The 14,397-nt window shown below is 46.2% G+C and overlaps 1 protein-coding gene across 2 annotated transcripts; it reads left to right on the forward strand.

Moving 5' to 3' along the window:
* Positions 1-4,593: 4,593 nt before the first annotated feature.
* Positions 4,594-12,755, forward strand: LOC123162744 (solute carrier family 40 member 1). Of its 2 annotated transcripts, none has more exons than XM_044580507.1 (7): positions 4,594-4,777; positions 4,852-5,002; positions 10,818-11,014; positions 11,193-11,642; positions 11,748-11,919; positions 12,033-12,281; positions 12,396-12,755. In XM_044580507.1, the coding sequence occupies exons 1-7, from the start codon at positions 4,650-4,652 to the stop codon at positions 12,540-12,542; spliced, it is 1,494 nt and encodes a 497-aa protein (XP_044436442.1). In that variant the 5' UTR covers positions 4,594-4,649; the 3' UTR covers positions 12,543-12,755. The 2 variants fall into 2 exon arrangements, with proteins under 2 accessions (XP_044436442.1, XP_044436443.1); XM_044580508.1 differs by lacking the exons at positions 4,594-4,777; positions 4,852-5,002 and adding exons at positions 8,032-8,486; positions 8,559-8,709.
* The last annotated feature ends 1,642 nt before the right edge of the window (positions 12,756-14,397 follow it).

Consider the following 14,397-nt stretch of genomic DNA (forward strand, 5'->3'; position numbering starts at 1 on the left):
ATGAGCCAGGTTGTCAGCTATACGAACGCGAACTGCAGAGCATTTTCCGGAAGCCTGAGCCAAATACGAGTCAAATGCTTAGTATGATGAAGCCATTGCCCATTGATGTTGAATATGCCAACAAATTCTTTGTCAAAGATCTCGAGTACTTGCCCCGCACCATATATCACATTCTGAGGCATACTATGTGGCCTATCAAGGGATATTCTCTTGACGCCAAGCTTGAAGGCACCATGAAGACATTGGTCTTCTACATCATCAATGGCATCAAGTTCAACACTCAAGACTTCTTCATCAGACAGTTGGCAGCTTCAGGAATTGATCTTTTTGGCCTCAAGTTCTATGCTCCATGGGTCATGCGGCTGATAAAGCTTCACTCAACCATTAACTATCAAGCTTCAGCTCGCAACCATGTTGTATTCTTGCCTGAATTGGACAATGTCTCACGAAGCCTACACTTGAGGACTGTGCATCCTCCAGCTGGTTAGGCGTCACGTTCGGAGGATCCAAGAGTCATCGTGGATCGCCAGTGAACGGAGTCTGTGAAGGTTTGGAAGTCTACCTTGAAGACTTACCAGAATGATTGGGCGAGGACTGGGTGTCCTTAGCTCAAGGGGAATAAGGTGAAGACACAGTCTTCTGAGTTCAATCTCAGCCTCCCTAACCAGACGTACAGTGGTCACAGCAACTAGAACCGGTCTACTAAATCCTTGTCTTCACCAAGCTATCGGTTTTATCCCCTGCCTCCTTTACATTTTAGTTTACCTCTGTGGAATCATTGCTTGCTTACCTGATCTGTTTGACTTCATTGTGTGAAGACTATCATCTGTTTGGCTTCATACTGTCTTCCATTCCGATCCATACTACCTAGCTGCTATTAGTCTTTGTGCTTTCACTATATTGCTCACTTGACTATCGCGTGTCTAGTGTAGTTCATCTTCCGTTGCATATAATATAGGTTAATATTAACAGTTTGTCTTCAAAGACCTCATGTTTTGAAGACTTTCATAAAAATCGCCTATTCACCCTCCTCTCTAGTCGATAACTAGCACTTTCAGTTATTATGTGGTTATAGGGCTTCATATGGTATAGTTACGAACAATTTTATTTTGTAGTTGGCAACATAAAAATTATGTAAGTTGTTAGGTTTGTGCTGAAGTCATCAGCTTGCTCATGCTTCAGTTACCGGGCTGCCCATGCTAAAGCTACCAGGGTGCAAAGTTACCATGTTACTCATGCTGAAGTTATGAGGCTTCTCATGTTATAGTTACTAGGCCGCTCTTGTAGAATTTACCAGGCTGCTCATGTCATACTCATCAGGCTGCTCATGCTAAAGTTACCGAGGATGCCCATGCTACAGTTACCAACATAGTGATTACGTTGTTATGTGGTCGTGCATGCTATAGTTACTAACATGAGACAAATATAGTTACCCACTACCCGTGCTCATTTTTCCAGTGTGTTAGGTCACAGTCACCACCGTAGTAGTCATGTAGTTACAGACTTAAATTGTGTTTGTGGCGGATCAAGTTTTAGAATCGATAACTGTCCACGAATAATCCGATAACCTACATAACATGGCAACTCTTTTCATAACGGGTGATAACTTCTAACTAAAAATCCATGGAAATGTTGCCAAAAAAGGTTTTCATGCTCGGTAACTTATGTGTGAACATATTGATAAATAAAGTATTGGAGCTAGGTAACTTAGATACTCCAGCTCTGCTAACTTACTTGCACACTGCAGCTAGGTAACTTATGTACTGCAACTGGGTAACCTATATACCAACATGGAAACTAATTTTGAAGGTCTCATCGCTACATATTTAATGGCCAAAATGGGTTTTGAATCAGACAGACGATTTCAGTTAAAACATTTTAAAACTTGAATATTTGTGGAATCTTTGCTAACATCAACTTTTGTCCTCTAGTGGTGGAATCTTTGCTGAAATCAACTTTTGTTCTCTACTGCATGTCGGGAGAAGTTTGGAGGAACCCTTTTTATGCCCGGTAACTTTCGAATGAACATCTTGGTAACTCACGTATTGCGGCATCTTGGTAACTTTTGACCTGAAAAAATCATCAAAACATAACAACATGGTATCTAGTTTCAAAGGTCTCGTCATGGCGAAATTAATGGTGGACACAACTTTTGAATCCGACCGATGATTTGAGGTATAAAACATTTAAAATTTTAAAATAAGTAGAATTTGGGATGATATCAGTGTTTGCCTGCTAGTGCATGCATGGATGTGCACATGCATGTAGAAAGGAGATGTGTTTGTATCTATCCTAAAACTGGACTGCTCGAAAGTTATCATAATAAATTTTTAAAACCAAATAACACTTCCGAAATTCACGAATATTTTTTGAAATTTGTAAACACTTTTAAAAATCGGGATAAACATCACTTTGAATATACCAATTTTAGGGATAATTCTTATATTAAATAAAATATAGCTCCCAATAAAAAATATCAAAAAGGAAAACAACTAAAAGCCTTTTTTAAGGAGGAAACTATAAAAAAAGGCTAAAATTTGATGTTAGATTTTTAGGTATGACAAATTAAAAAAAATTATGACAATTATGTTGGCTCGAGGATGGCAAATTTAGTTGGCGAACACGAATTTTCTAACAAAAAAATGATCTAAGAGAGATTTGCCATGCTCGCCAACTAAACTTGCCACTCACGGCAAATAATTTGTCATGAGAAACGTTCGATTTGCCATGCCCAAAAATCTGATATTCGTTGGATATTCAGACTCAAACTATAATAGCCTTGCCATTTTCTTCTAGAACAACCATAATAGCCTTGCTTTTATTTTCTTGAGAACCCTATAATAGCCTTGCTTTTTTTTTTTTGAGGGTATAATAGCCTTGCTGAACCGCCTTTCCTGCCAAGCGTTGAAATGTACATGGGCTGCCAGCCCATTTTTAGTTTTGTGCACACAGCAACCTGCTTTTGGTCGGCATCTCAGAGATTTCCTATTTGACGCATTCCGCGTCAAGTAGTCGTCAGTTCGCACACAACCTATCAGCTAGCTATCAAACTGGGTTGGTCAATCAAAGATAGCTAACAAGTACATTGCACCCAGTTTGGGAACCCCGGTTTTACCCTTTTTTTGTTTTTAATTAGTTCATCGGTTTCTTTTAGTTTTTTATTTTCCTTTTATTTTTATTTTTAGTTTATGTTTCTTTCTTTCATTTTTGTTACTTTTCTTTTATTTACGCTTTTATTCAAAAATTTCACAGAAGTTCAGGATTTCAATAAAAAAATTCTGCTCCAAAACTTGTTCACAAATTTTAAAAATGGCAATTTCAAATTATGTTTGGCAGTTTCAAAAAATGTTTGCTAATTTTTAAATCTTGTTCACTATTTTTTAAAATGTTCCGGTTTTCAAAAATATTTGGAATTTCAGAAAAATCCCGTTTAAACAAAAATATGTTTTCAATTTTCTTTTTGGGAGTTCTATTTTTTTCACATTTCCCAAAGATGTTCTTTTTAATTTGTTCACAAACTTGAAAAGTGTTTGCATTTCATAAAACATCCATCTTTTTTTAATAAAAAATGTGTTTGAAATTTCAGAAATTTTTCGGATCTGCATAGACGTTGTTTCTTATTGTTTTGCACTGCATTGTACTCCCTCCGTCCGGAAATACTCGTCGGAGAAATGCATAAAAATGAATGTATCTAGAACTAAAATACATCTAGATACATCCATTCCTCCGACAAGTATTTCTGGATGGAGGGAGTACTCCCTTCGTTCCTAAATATAAGGCTTTCTAGAGATTCCAATACAAACTATATATGGAGCAAAATGAGTGAATCTATACTCTAAAATACTTCTATATACATCCATCCATATGTAGTTCTTATTGAAATTTCAAAAAAAAACTTATTTTTAGAAACGGAGGGGGTAATCATGAACGCTCGCCAGCTCAACTGGCTTGCTGTACGTCCTCTGTAGCGGATATATTTGGCTGGATCCCTCTGTACCAGGCTCGCGCTATTCGCTTCTGGTCGCTAGCTTCATGGGCCGCCCAGTCCGCGTGCGGCCGAAAATCGGCCGCAGGGAGCTGCAGATAGGAGCTCCCGGCATCTCCTGCCCTACGCGCGGATAGGTGCACTCTGTGAATGAACCGTTCGTCAGGTTGCTAACTGTTGTCAATATTACCCTCAAAAAAAAAAACTGTTGTCAATATTATGATGTCAAAAAAATAAAAAAAATGCAGACTATATTATACTACCAGTTTGTAGCAACTGTGTTCGCGGCAGATCCGTGATTCACGATGCTTCCAATACTGTACTCCCTACATGGCGAACCGCTCCATGGAACTGGTGTAGTGGGTAGCCCCATGAGAGAATCTCCCAATCTGCTGCACCTGCACGCAAACGATGAGGCCGGCGGGCGAGCGGCGACAAAAACCAAGCGGAAGATAGCGACGACTCGCGGCGGTTGGATGGTTGCATAGATCAGGGTAATGTCAACGTCATCGATCTGTCTTCCCATGGTGCTCTCCCCTCCCCTTGACGACGCACGCACACGCATGTTCCATGCCTCCCCCCCCCCCCCCCCCCCCCTCCCTATATACGCTAGATCCTCCACTCATCTCGGTACGTAGCGCGGGCCACCGACCCACTGCCGTAGATGGAGGCGGGGAGCGGTGGCCATCTCGTGCCTCTCCTCGACGTCCACGACGGCGGGGGCGGCGGCCTGGACGCGTCCCTCCTGCGCCGCCTCTACGTCGGCCACTTCCTCGCCCGATGGGGTGCACGGTACGTGCGCGGCGCGCGCGCCTTCGCCACTCGTTCAATTCTACCGCCCAAATCTGATCGTGCCCTCGTTCCAGTATGTGGGAGTTCTCGGTGGGGCTGTACATGATCCGCATCTGGCCGGGCTCGCTGCTTTTCGCGGCCGTCTACGGCGTCGTCGAGGCCTCCTCCGTGGTCGTCTTCGGCCCCATGGTTGGCACCCTCGTCGAGAGGCTCACATATCTTCAGGTTCGTGACCGTATTAGACTGTTCAATTTTTCAACGCTCTGTGTTTCCAGACCATGGGAATTTCCTCATTGGACATTGGTAATTTGGGTATTTGAATGCCTCTTTTGGAAGACGTGGTAATTATTAACTTGGGGGAAAATTACTGTGTCGTCATGAAAATTTTGTGGCAAAATCATCTAGTAAAACCTACTAGTAGTACTAGTGATTGTACGGATAGATTCGATGGGTATCCTTCCCTCCAGGGACAACCCCCAACAAGAAAACTCCAAAATATTATCATGGGTGTAGTGGCATAGTAGACATATGTATGCCCCACCTCAACGTACAAATCCTATATTGTTGACTCCACTACCTCTAATTCTCCTAACATGTGCAACTATCCACATCATCTTGATTACACAAATCCATGTCATTAGCCTTTCATCTCATGCATGTGTATATGGATAGTTTACCGGAGTTAACCCCACCCACTGATCGTTGGTATTTGGACTAAAGAGTGAAAGATATGAAGTGCAGAGCAAGGCATGCATAGAAGTATTAGCTGGCGTATCCTCTATTCCCAAATACTGGATCAATTTTTCATGGGAAACAATGCATTGCTACAAGACTTTTTGGAGAAGGGTCTAACAAAATAAAAGAGAGAATGCCATATTTAATCTGGCTTGAGATATTTTTACATTAGAGAATTCATTTTAATTTGTTGCCAATTTTTTTGGAACTATTAAGCTGCTAACTTAACATATTTTTTGTTGGGGTGCAATAACAAAATTTCATAGCTGCATACCACTTGGTGTTTCTGCAGCAACGCGTGAGGAATCATGTAGTTTTTCTAAAAAGACTGAACAATATCTTGGAAGTATGGTTGTTTGGGCAAAATCTTGGAGTCCTAAGAATGGGTAATTTAAAAAAAGTTTGCAATTTTAAAAATAGTTGACAAAATTTGAAAAGTGTTCACCGATTCAAAAATGTTTGCTGAATCAAAAAAATTGTTCGTCAATTCAAAAAAAATGTGAATATCAAAATTTGTTCGTCGGTTCAAAAAATATGCGCAGATTAAAAATTATTATTAATTAAAAAAATGCTCATCAATTGAAAAAGTGTTTTCCAACTCAAAATATGTTCCCAGATTTCAAAAAATGGTCATCGATTCAAAAAATGTTTGTGAATTTTGAAAAATACTACCAAATTTCTAAAAATCCTTGACGATTCAAAGAAATGTTTGGGTAATTTCAAAAAATATTCTTGTAATAAAAAAGGGTTCTTAAATTTCATAAATTATTCCCCGAGTTTTATAAAAAAAATCCAGATTTCAAAAAATGTTCACTAATCAAGAAAATGTTCTGAAATTTGAAAAAATGTCACGGATTTGAAAAAATAAAAATAAAAAAGGAATGGGAAAAAAGTAGGGAAAATAAAAGCATGAAGAAAATCAGCCGGAAAAACATAGGAAAAACCGGTTAGGGGAATGTCCCATAACCGGTGGGAAACACATGGAATAGCCAAACTGAGCTGGCCGAACATGTTGTGTGCAGTAGCGGGAGGATATGCAGTACCTGGCTATTTGCCACGCTCGACGTGCTACGCGCGGGATAGGTGTAGTTTGTACGTGAACCGTTCGTTAGGGTGCTGAACCACCGTTTCTGCCTAGCGTTGAAGTGTACATGAGCTGCCAAGCGTTTAAATTTTGGAATATATCCTCGGATTTCAGAAAAAGTTCTTGGGTTTCACAAAATCTTCAAGCATTTTAAAAAAGTAAAAAAAAACAGTAAGAAAATAGAGAAAAACCTGAAGAAAACCAACCAATAAACCGCACAAAAAAGAAGAAAACCGGTTCAGGGAAGGTCCTAAAAACAGTGGAAAACACACAGAAAAAAGCCAAACTGGGCTGACCCAACATGTTTGCGTGCGGTACGCGGTACCTAGCTATCTGCCGCGGTACGCTCGAAACTATGCGCAGGATGGAATAGGTGCAGTCGCGCGTTCTTTGGTGAAGCGTTTCCCTACCTAGCCGCCGCCACGGGCGAGGCGACTAGGGAGGCGATCCTTTTCCACCGATCTCCACTGGCGAGGGCGCTGGCCCCCTCTCTCACCGGTTGCCGCTCCGGCAGCAGCAGGAGGGAGGGGGACCCCGTTCCTCCGCTCTGTAGTTAGGGTTTGGATTTGTAGGTCGTGGTGCGCCGTTGGGGTGGTGGGAGAGGCGCCCGGACGAATAAATCTGCCTCAACTCCACTCCCATATTGGTGGTGTCCTTCATGGTGGCGTCTCGGTTGGTGGCATCGTGTGTTTGTCGATCCTTCAGATCGGCGATGTTAGGGTTCATGGATGGTGTCGGCGAGGCGGCGGCGGCGACTCCATCAGGTGTGTCTCTCCTTCTACTTTGTCCCCGTTGCTGCGGCGTATCCCCGACGTCATGGTGGAGCAGGGAGGTTTGTGCAGACGCTTGTCTGTGCAAATGACAGCTGGAAGATGGTGCATCTTGTGCTGGGTTTGTGGTTGGAGGCTGACAGTTCTGGGTTCCTCCTCCGACGTCGTAGTCGTGCGGGGGTGTCAGTTCTGGAGTTCGATGGCGTGTCCGGGGACACGTTGCCCCGGTCTGATTCTTTCAACGGCAATGGTTTTGCTTCACGCAAACTACTTTGGAGGTCCGTAAAGCTGCAGATCAGCGATGGAGCCGCGTCGAGTTCAGATGAAGAGGCGATCTTTCTCCTTTTTCTTAGTGAAGAGGGCTAGACGTTGGTTTTTTTGCATATAATTATCCTATATTTTCAGTCCTGTAATATCAATATTTACGTGGCTTGTAACTGAATCTTTATGTTATTAATGAGACACGTATTACTATTGGGAAAAAAATGGAATAGGTGCAGTCTGTGGGGGAACCGTTCGTCACGGTGCTGACAATATTATACCGTATGTACGAGTGTGCAACAACGGCGTTCGCGGCAGATCCGGGATTCACGATGCTTCCCTTTCAATACTGCATGTATATACGGCGAACCGTTCCATAGAACCAGTGTAGTGGGTTGGGTAGCCCCATGACAGAATCTCGCCGCCTGCTGCACCTGCCCGCACGCAAACGATGAGCCCGGCGGGCCGGGGGAGCGGCGATAGAAAACAAGCGGAAGGTAGCGACGACTCGCGACGGTTCGATCCATCCTTGCATAGATCAGGGTAATGTCAACGTCATCGATCTGCCCTCCCATGGTATCGTGCCTCCCCTTCATCACGACGCGAGCACACGCGTGTTCCATGCCTCCTCCTCTGTCTCCCGCCGGTGAGGGCCTTCTCCCCCCTATATATACGTACCCTAGATCCTCCACTCACCTTGGTACGTAGCGCCAGCCACCGACCCACTGCCGTAGATGGAGGAGGTGGGGAGCGGCGGCCATCTCGTGCCTCTCCTCGACGGCCACGGCGGCGGGGGCTTGGACGCGTCCCTCCTGCGCCGCCTCTACGTCGGCCACTTCCTCGCCCGATGGGGTGCACGGTACGTGCGCGGCGCGCGCCTTCGTCACTTGTTCAGTTCTACCACCCTTATTTGATCGCGTCCCCGTTCCAGTATGTGGGAGTTCTCCGTGGGGCTGTACATGATCCGCATCTGGCCGGGCTCACTGCTCTTCGCGGCCGTCTACGGCGTCGTCGAGGCCTCCTCCGTGGTCGTCTTCGGCCCCATGGTTGGCACCCTCGTCGAGAGGCTCACATATCTTCAGGTCCGTGGCCGTATTGGACTGTTCAAGTTTATCAACGCTGTGTGTTTCCAGTCACACAATGAGAATTTGCTCATTGGACATTGGTAATTGGGGAAATTGCTGTGTCGTCATGGAATTTCCCCGGCAAAATCATCTACTAAAACCTACTACTAGTGATTGCACAGAAAGATTCGATGGGTATCCTTCTGTCCAGGGACAACCACCAATAGGAAAACTCCAAAATATTATCATCGGTGTATTGGCATAGTAGATAATAGTCGATAAACTTGAACATATTGTTGACTCCAAATTGTGCAACGATCCACATCATCTTGATTATACAAGTCAACAATATGTACGCCCCACCTCAACGTACAAATCCCATATTGTTGATCCCACTACCTCTAATTCTCTTAACATGTGCAACTATCCACATCATCTTGATTACACAAACCCATGTCATTAGCCTTTCATGTCATGCATGTGTGTATGGAGAGTTTACTGGAGTTAACCCTGCCCATTGATCGTTGGTATTTGGACTAAAGAATGAAAAATATGAAGTGCAGAGCGCAAGGCATGCATATGAAGTGCCGATGATGTTCTTCCTGCTATGGATGTAGCTCTACATGAGATGGTATGTCAAGGTGAGGAGGAGCAAGCTAAGGTTGCTAAGATAGTCACACCAAGCGATGATTTGGAGCATTTTGAGGAGGCCTTACCTGATGGTTTGGTTGGAGAGGTGCCTCCCTTTGTCTCCTTTTCGGTGACGTTTGCTTCAGGGGGCACTACCAATATGGTGTCTTCTGGGTCCAAGGAGCCACTTGGTGATATTGGTGTGCCATCAACCACCTTGTTGGATGAGTTTCTAAGCGGTTTCAGTTGCGCAACGCCGCGGTCCTTGCTCGAAGAACCGATTCATGTGCAGATTGACGGGGCATCTACTTGTTCCGAGAGGCGTAGTGGACGTTTGGAGAAGAAGAACAGGAGCTGCAACATTCCTACTGCCAAGCGCGCTGAATATAGGTTGGCGGAGGCTTATGGGGAACTCCCGAAGGGGATGGCATCTCAGAAAGGCTCCGAGGAGGATGTGCAAGAGAAGATGAACTCTTATCTTCGGATGTACAAGAAACCGCCTACGCCGACTGCGATCCAGGCAATTCGTTCATTGGTGGAGGCCAATGGTTAATCTCATGTTTCAAAAGGTTAGGTGCGAGTTCACTTCTAGTTGCAGGCATGTTCTTGAGGTTGCAGTGGTTGTCTTGGTCGAGTATGCTGTGTTGACGGTGGTCTTGGGCCTCGGCACCCTTGTATCTGGCTCGGACGACGTCCCTTGAGTGCTAGTCCGGTGTGTGTGATCTTTGCCGGTTTCCCTTAATTAACCGATGCATGTATGGTTTTTGGGTCCGGTTTCCCTTATTAACCGGACCAACTCTCTTCTTCTATATGCAAATGCGGGAGCTCCCCGCCCTTTGACGAGGTTTCGTCAAAAAAATCAATTTTTCATGGGAAAGAATGCATTGCTACAAGACTTTTTGGAGATCGGCCTAACAAAATAAAAGAGAGAATACCACATATATAATCTGGCTTGAGATATTTTTACATTAGAGAATTCATTTTAATTTGTTGCCATTTTTTTGGAACTATTAAGCTGGTAACTTAACATATTTTTTGTTGGGTGCAATAACAAAATTTTATAGCAGCATACCGCTTGGGGGGCTAAATAATTTATTTTACACATACACAAAAGGATAAATGTGCCAAACCTTTTTGGTTTCCCAATTGTGACCAATATAATCTAGAATATGGAAGAGAAATGTTCTTGCAGCCTATGCACCGAAGACTCTGAAAAAATAAGTGGAAAATTAAATTAAGCCCTTCTCAAAAACAAAATGAAACTGAAGTGTGTTAATAGAAGATGGCAACTCATAATGCGTAATAGTGTAATTTTTCTCAAACAAAATTGTGGCATAAAACAAAATACCCTGTAGTACCATCAGACTGTAAACGATCATCTTCATCAGCCATACCGTTGAATTACTCTGCATTTCCTGATTTAGTGACAAATTACTCCATATTTCTTCCATGTACCAAAGTTTCCTCAGTGAAGAATATGCTTGGTTGCACTGCAGGTTTTGGGCCTATGGCTGCTGGTTCAAAGCTTATCCTTCATCACCGCTGGGGTCTCGGTAACCGGACTGCTTATCTACGATAAGCTGAAAGACACAAGCTTCCCGGTCTTCTTAGCTCTAGTCGTGGTGACTAACCTGTCTGGCGCGCTCGCGGCGCTCTCAACTCTTGCCGGCACCATACTGATTGAGCGAGAATGGTAAACAAATCAAACTTTCAACTCAACAAAGGAGCGGAGATAACATGTACTCCCTCCGTTTCAAAATAGATGACCCAACTTTATATTAAAGTTAATACAAAGTTGCGTCATTTATTTCGGAACGGAGGGAGTACTGTACTTTTAGTAGCACTAACCACCTATGCGACGATGCATGCAGGGTGGTGGTGATTTGCGGCCGGCATCCGCCGGCGGTACTGACGAAGACCAACTCGATGATCCGGAGGATCGACCTGAGCTGCAAGCTGCTGGCGCCGGTCCTGTCCGGGTTCATCATCAGCTTCGTTTCCACGCAGGCCTCCGCGGTGGCGCTTGCGCTGTGGAACATCGCCTCGGTGTGGCTGCAGTACTGGCTCTTCGTCTCTGTGTACAACGGCGTGCCCGCTCTCAGCGAGGACGTCCAGCGGAGAAGGGAGTCGACCGCAGCGCTGGTGGTGGCACCGGCTGACGAGGAGGTGCAGAGATGCGGTCAGGACGCGTCGGATTGGAGGGTCGGTGTTACGGAGCGCCTCTCCATCCTGCCCTGCTGGGAATCATGGGCTGTGTACATGAGGCAGGAGGTGATGCTGCCAGGGGTTGCTCTGGCCATCCTCTACTTCACAGTACTAAGGTAATCAAGGCATGGAAAAATGTACACCGAGGCACTGACTCTCTTGTATGCATGCATTCAGCAAGAATGTGCATTTTTACATGCAATTTTGTGTTGCCTTTGCAGCTTTGGTACGCTGATGACTGCAACTCTGGACTGGAAAGGCATACCGGCGTACGTGATCAGTCTGGCACGGGGGTTCAGCGCCATCGTCGGGATCGGGGCGACCTTGCTGTACCCGGTGGTGCACTCGTGGGTGTCCACGCTTCGAACGGGGCTCTGGTCCGTCTGGATGCAGGCACGTCGATCGATCACCCATTTTCAGTACCCACAGACTCACTGCACTTGTTACTCAATTGCTTGGACTGATGGGGTATTTGATGGGTTTCTTGCGGTGACATGGGCTTGCAGTGGTGCTGCCTGCTGCTTTGCGTCGGCTCCATCTGGGTGAGCGACGGCGTGGCGTCGGCGTGGGTGCTCATGGCCGGCGTCGCAGCGTCGCGCCTTGGCCTCTGGATGTTCGACCTGGCGGTCATGCAGCTGATGCAGGACAGCGTCCCGGACTCCGACCGGTGCGTCGTCGGAGGGGTCCAGAACTCGCTGCAGTCCATGTTCGACTTGCTCACCTACATCATGGGCATCATCGTCTCCGACCCCAAGGTGCGCGAGCATATCGATCAGCTCCTTTTAATTAGTACTACTATGATTGTTAACAAACGAGGAGATGAATTCGACGATTACCATTTACAATCTACAACGTGTGCACCCAAACAGGATTTCAGCGAGCTCATCGTCCTGTCCTTCCTGCTGGTGACCTGTGCCGCGCTCATGTACACGCTGCACGTATACCGCGTACGGAAACACCTGTTGCACCTGGACAAGATCTTCGCCAAGATGGGTTGGTGTGCGACCTTGCAATAGTGGCCAGAGCCTGTTGTCAATTAAGCTCATGGTTAATCATCTTCTTCAGATTTCCTTTGTTTCTGGGTTTGGTAGCAGGCTAAGGAACTCCTTACCTGCTTCGACCTGATAAGGAATGAGTGAGCTGTCAAATAATTCGCCCCGGTGCTGGCTAGTGTAACTGTAAAGTAATTTATTTTCTTTTTTTATTATTTAAGAAAAGAGGCTGATGTCCGACTTTAAATTAATGAAGCCCTTCTAACCAACGGTACAACACAACGCAATAGCACAAAGTAGAAGAAAGAGCTTCGGCAAGATACATGGGTGCCGAGAAGCAGCGACATAGCTCAAAAACTAAGAAAGTAAGACACCGGAGCCTGCACCAAGGACCAATGATGCGAATGGAGCCGGCTCGAGGCGGAGATAAGCCGGCAGAGGTGGCTATGCCAATGCCATCGCTTGGGCACCCACACCAACGACATCCCGTTCCATCCTCAGGAGCCTCTAGCTCATCGCCCCGGCTCGGGAGGCGCCACACCATCAGGAGATGGAATGCTCACCACCCTAAAACACGGATGGAGGCTAGGGCCAGGACATCAGAGGAAGGTCTTCGAGCACAACCACCTCGTCGAACCTAGCTCCGCACGAGAGCACCACCGTCGAGGCAAGGACTCGACACACGATGAGAAGAAGTTGTCGATCACGAAAACTCACCCCACAACCAGCAACATAGGACCTTGCTCACGAGACGAACACGGAGCCTCCAAGGAGGAAACGATGCCACAACGCTGCCACCGCCCAATCTAGAACCAGTCGGACCAATGGTTTTCACCCAGAGCCCATGGTGAATGGGGTCACCCACGGTGACACCTCCAAGGAGGAAAATGACATGCGACATCACTATCATCGGCAACGACACAGTTAGGCAAAGCTTTTGCTCGGGACCCAACCCCCAGTCCCCCCCCCCAACCAACAACCATGGCCAGCCAAGGAAAGTTACACACGACACGTGAAACAAGGCGGGTGGTAGCGAAGACCACACCCACATGACAGACGCCCCTGAATGAGTCACCTTATCGCCCACATGGTTGAGGCAACACACGAGCACCCACATAGCGATACCTGCGGGAAAGGTGTCGCCGCGCCCACCTTTTGGAACCACCGCTCCGGCAACCGAGGGGTGTGGGGGGGGGGGGGAGGGGGTGCGCCAGCCCTAGTCCCCTCCAAGACAGGGGGCAGTGGCCCTCCTTCCAAGCCAAGGGGCGGATGCCCCCCTCCAAGCCAATGAGTGGCGCCCCTCTCTCTAAGCCAAGGGGCGGCATCCCCTTCTTCCAAGCCAAGGGGGTGGATGCCCCCTTCCTTGGGTGCATGGGCCTGGTGGGGTGTGGCCACCCTGGCCCATGTAGGCCTAGGGCACCCACTAAGGGTCCATGTGGCCCTTCAGGGAAGGTGGGCCCCTCCCGGTATATTATCGGTAAATCCCTGAACTTTTCTGGAACCTTGGAAACCACTTTTCATATATGAATCTTTACCTCCGAATCATTTCGGAGCTCCTTCGGATGTCTCGGATCCCATCCGGGACTCCGGACTACCTTTGGTCTTGTCAACATTAATATCTTGATACTACCATGGCGTTGTCGAACGTTAAGTGTGTGACCCTACGGGTTTGAGAACACGCAGACATGACCGAGGCACCTCTTTGATCAATAATAATTGGCAGGACCTGGATGCCCATACTGACTCGAACATATTCAACGAAGATCTTTATCGGTTTGAACCACGATGTCAAGGATTTAGTTAATCATGTGTACAATTCCCTTTGTCTGGTGATATGTTATTTGCCCGAGATTCGATCGTCGGTATCGCCATACCTAGT

Source organism: Triticum aestivum, chromosome 7B, assembly GCF_018294505.1.
Source record: "Triticum aestivum cultivar Chinese Spring chromosome 7B, IWGSC CS RefSeq v2.1, whole genome shotgun sequence".
Taxonomy (NCBI): Eukaryota; Viridiplantae; Streptophyta; class Magnoliopsida; order Poales; family Poaceae; genus Triticum; species Triticum aestivum.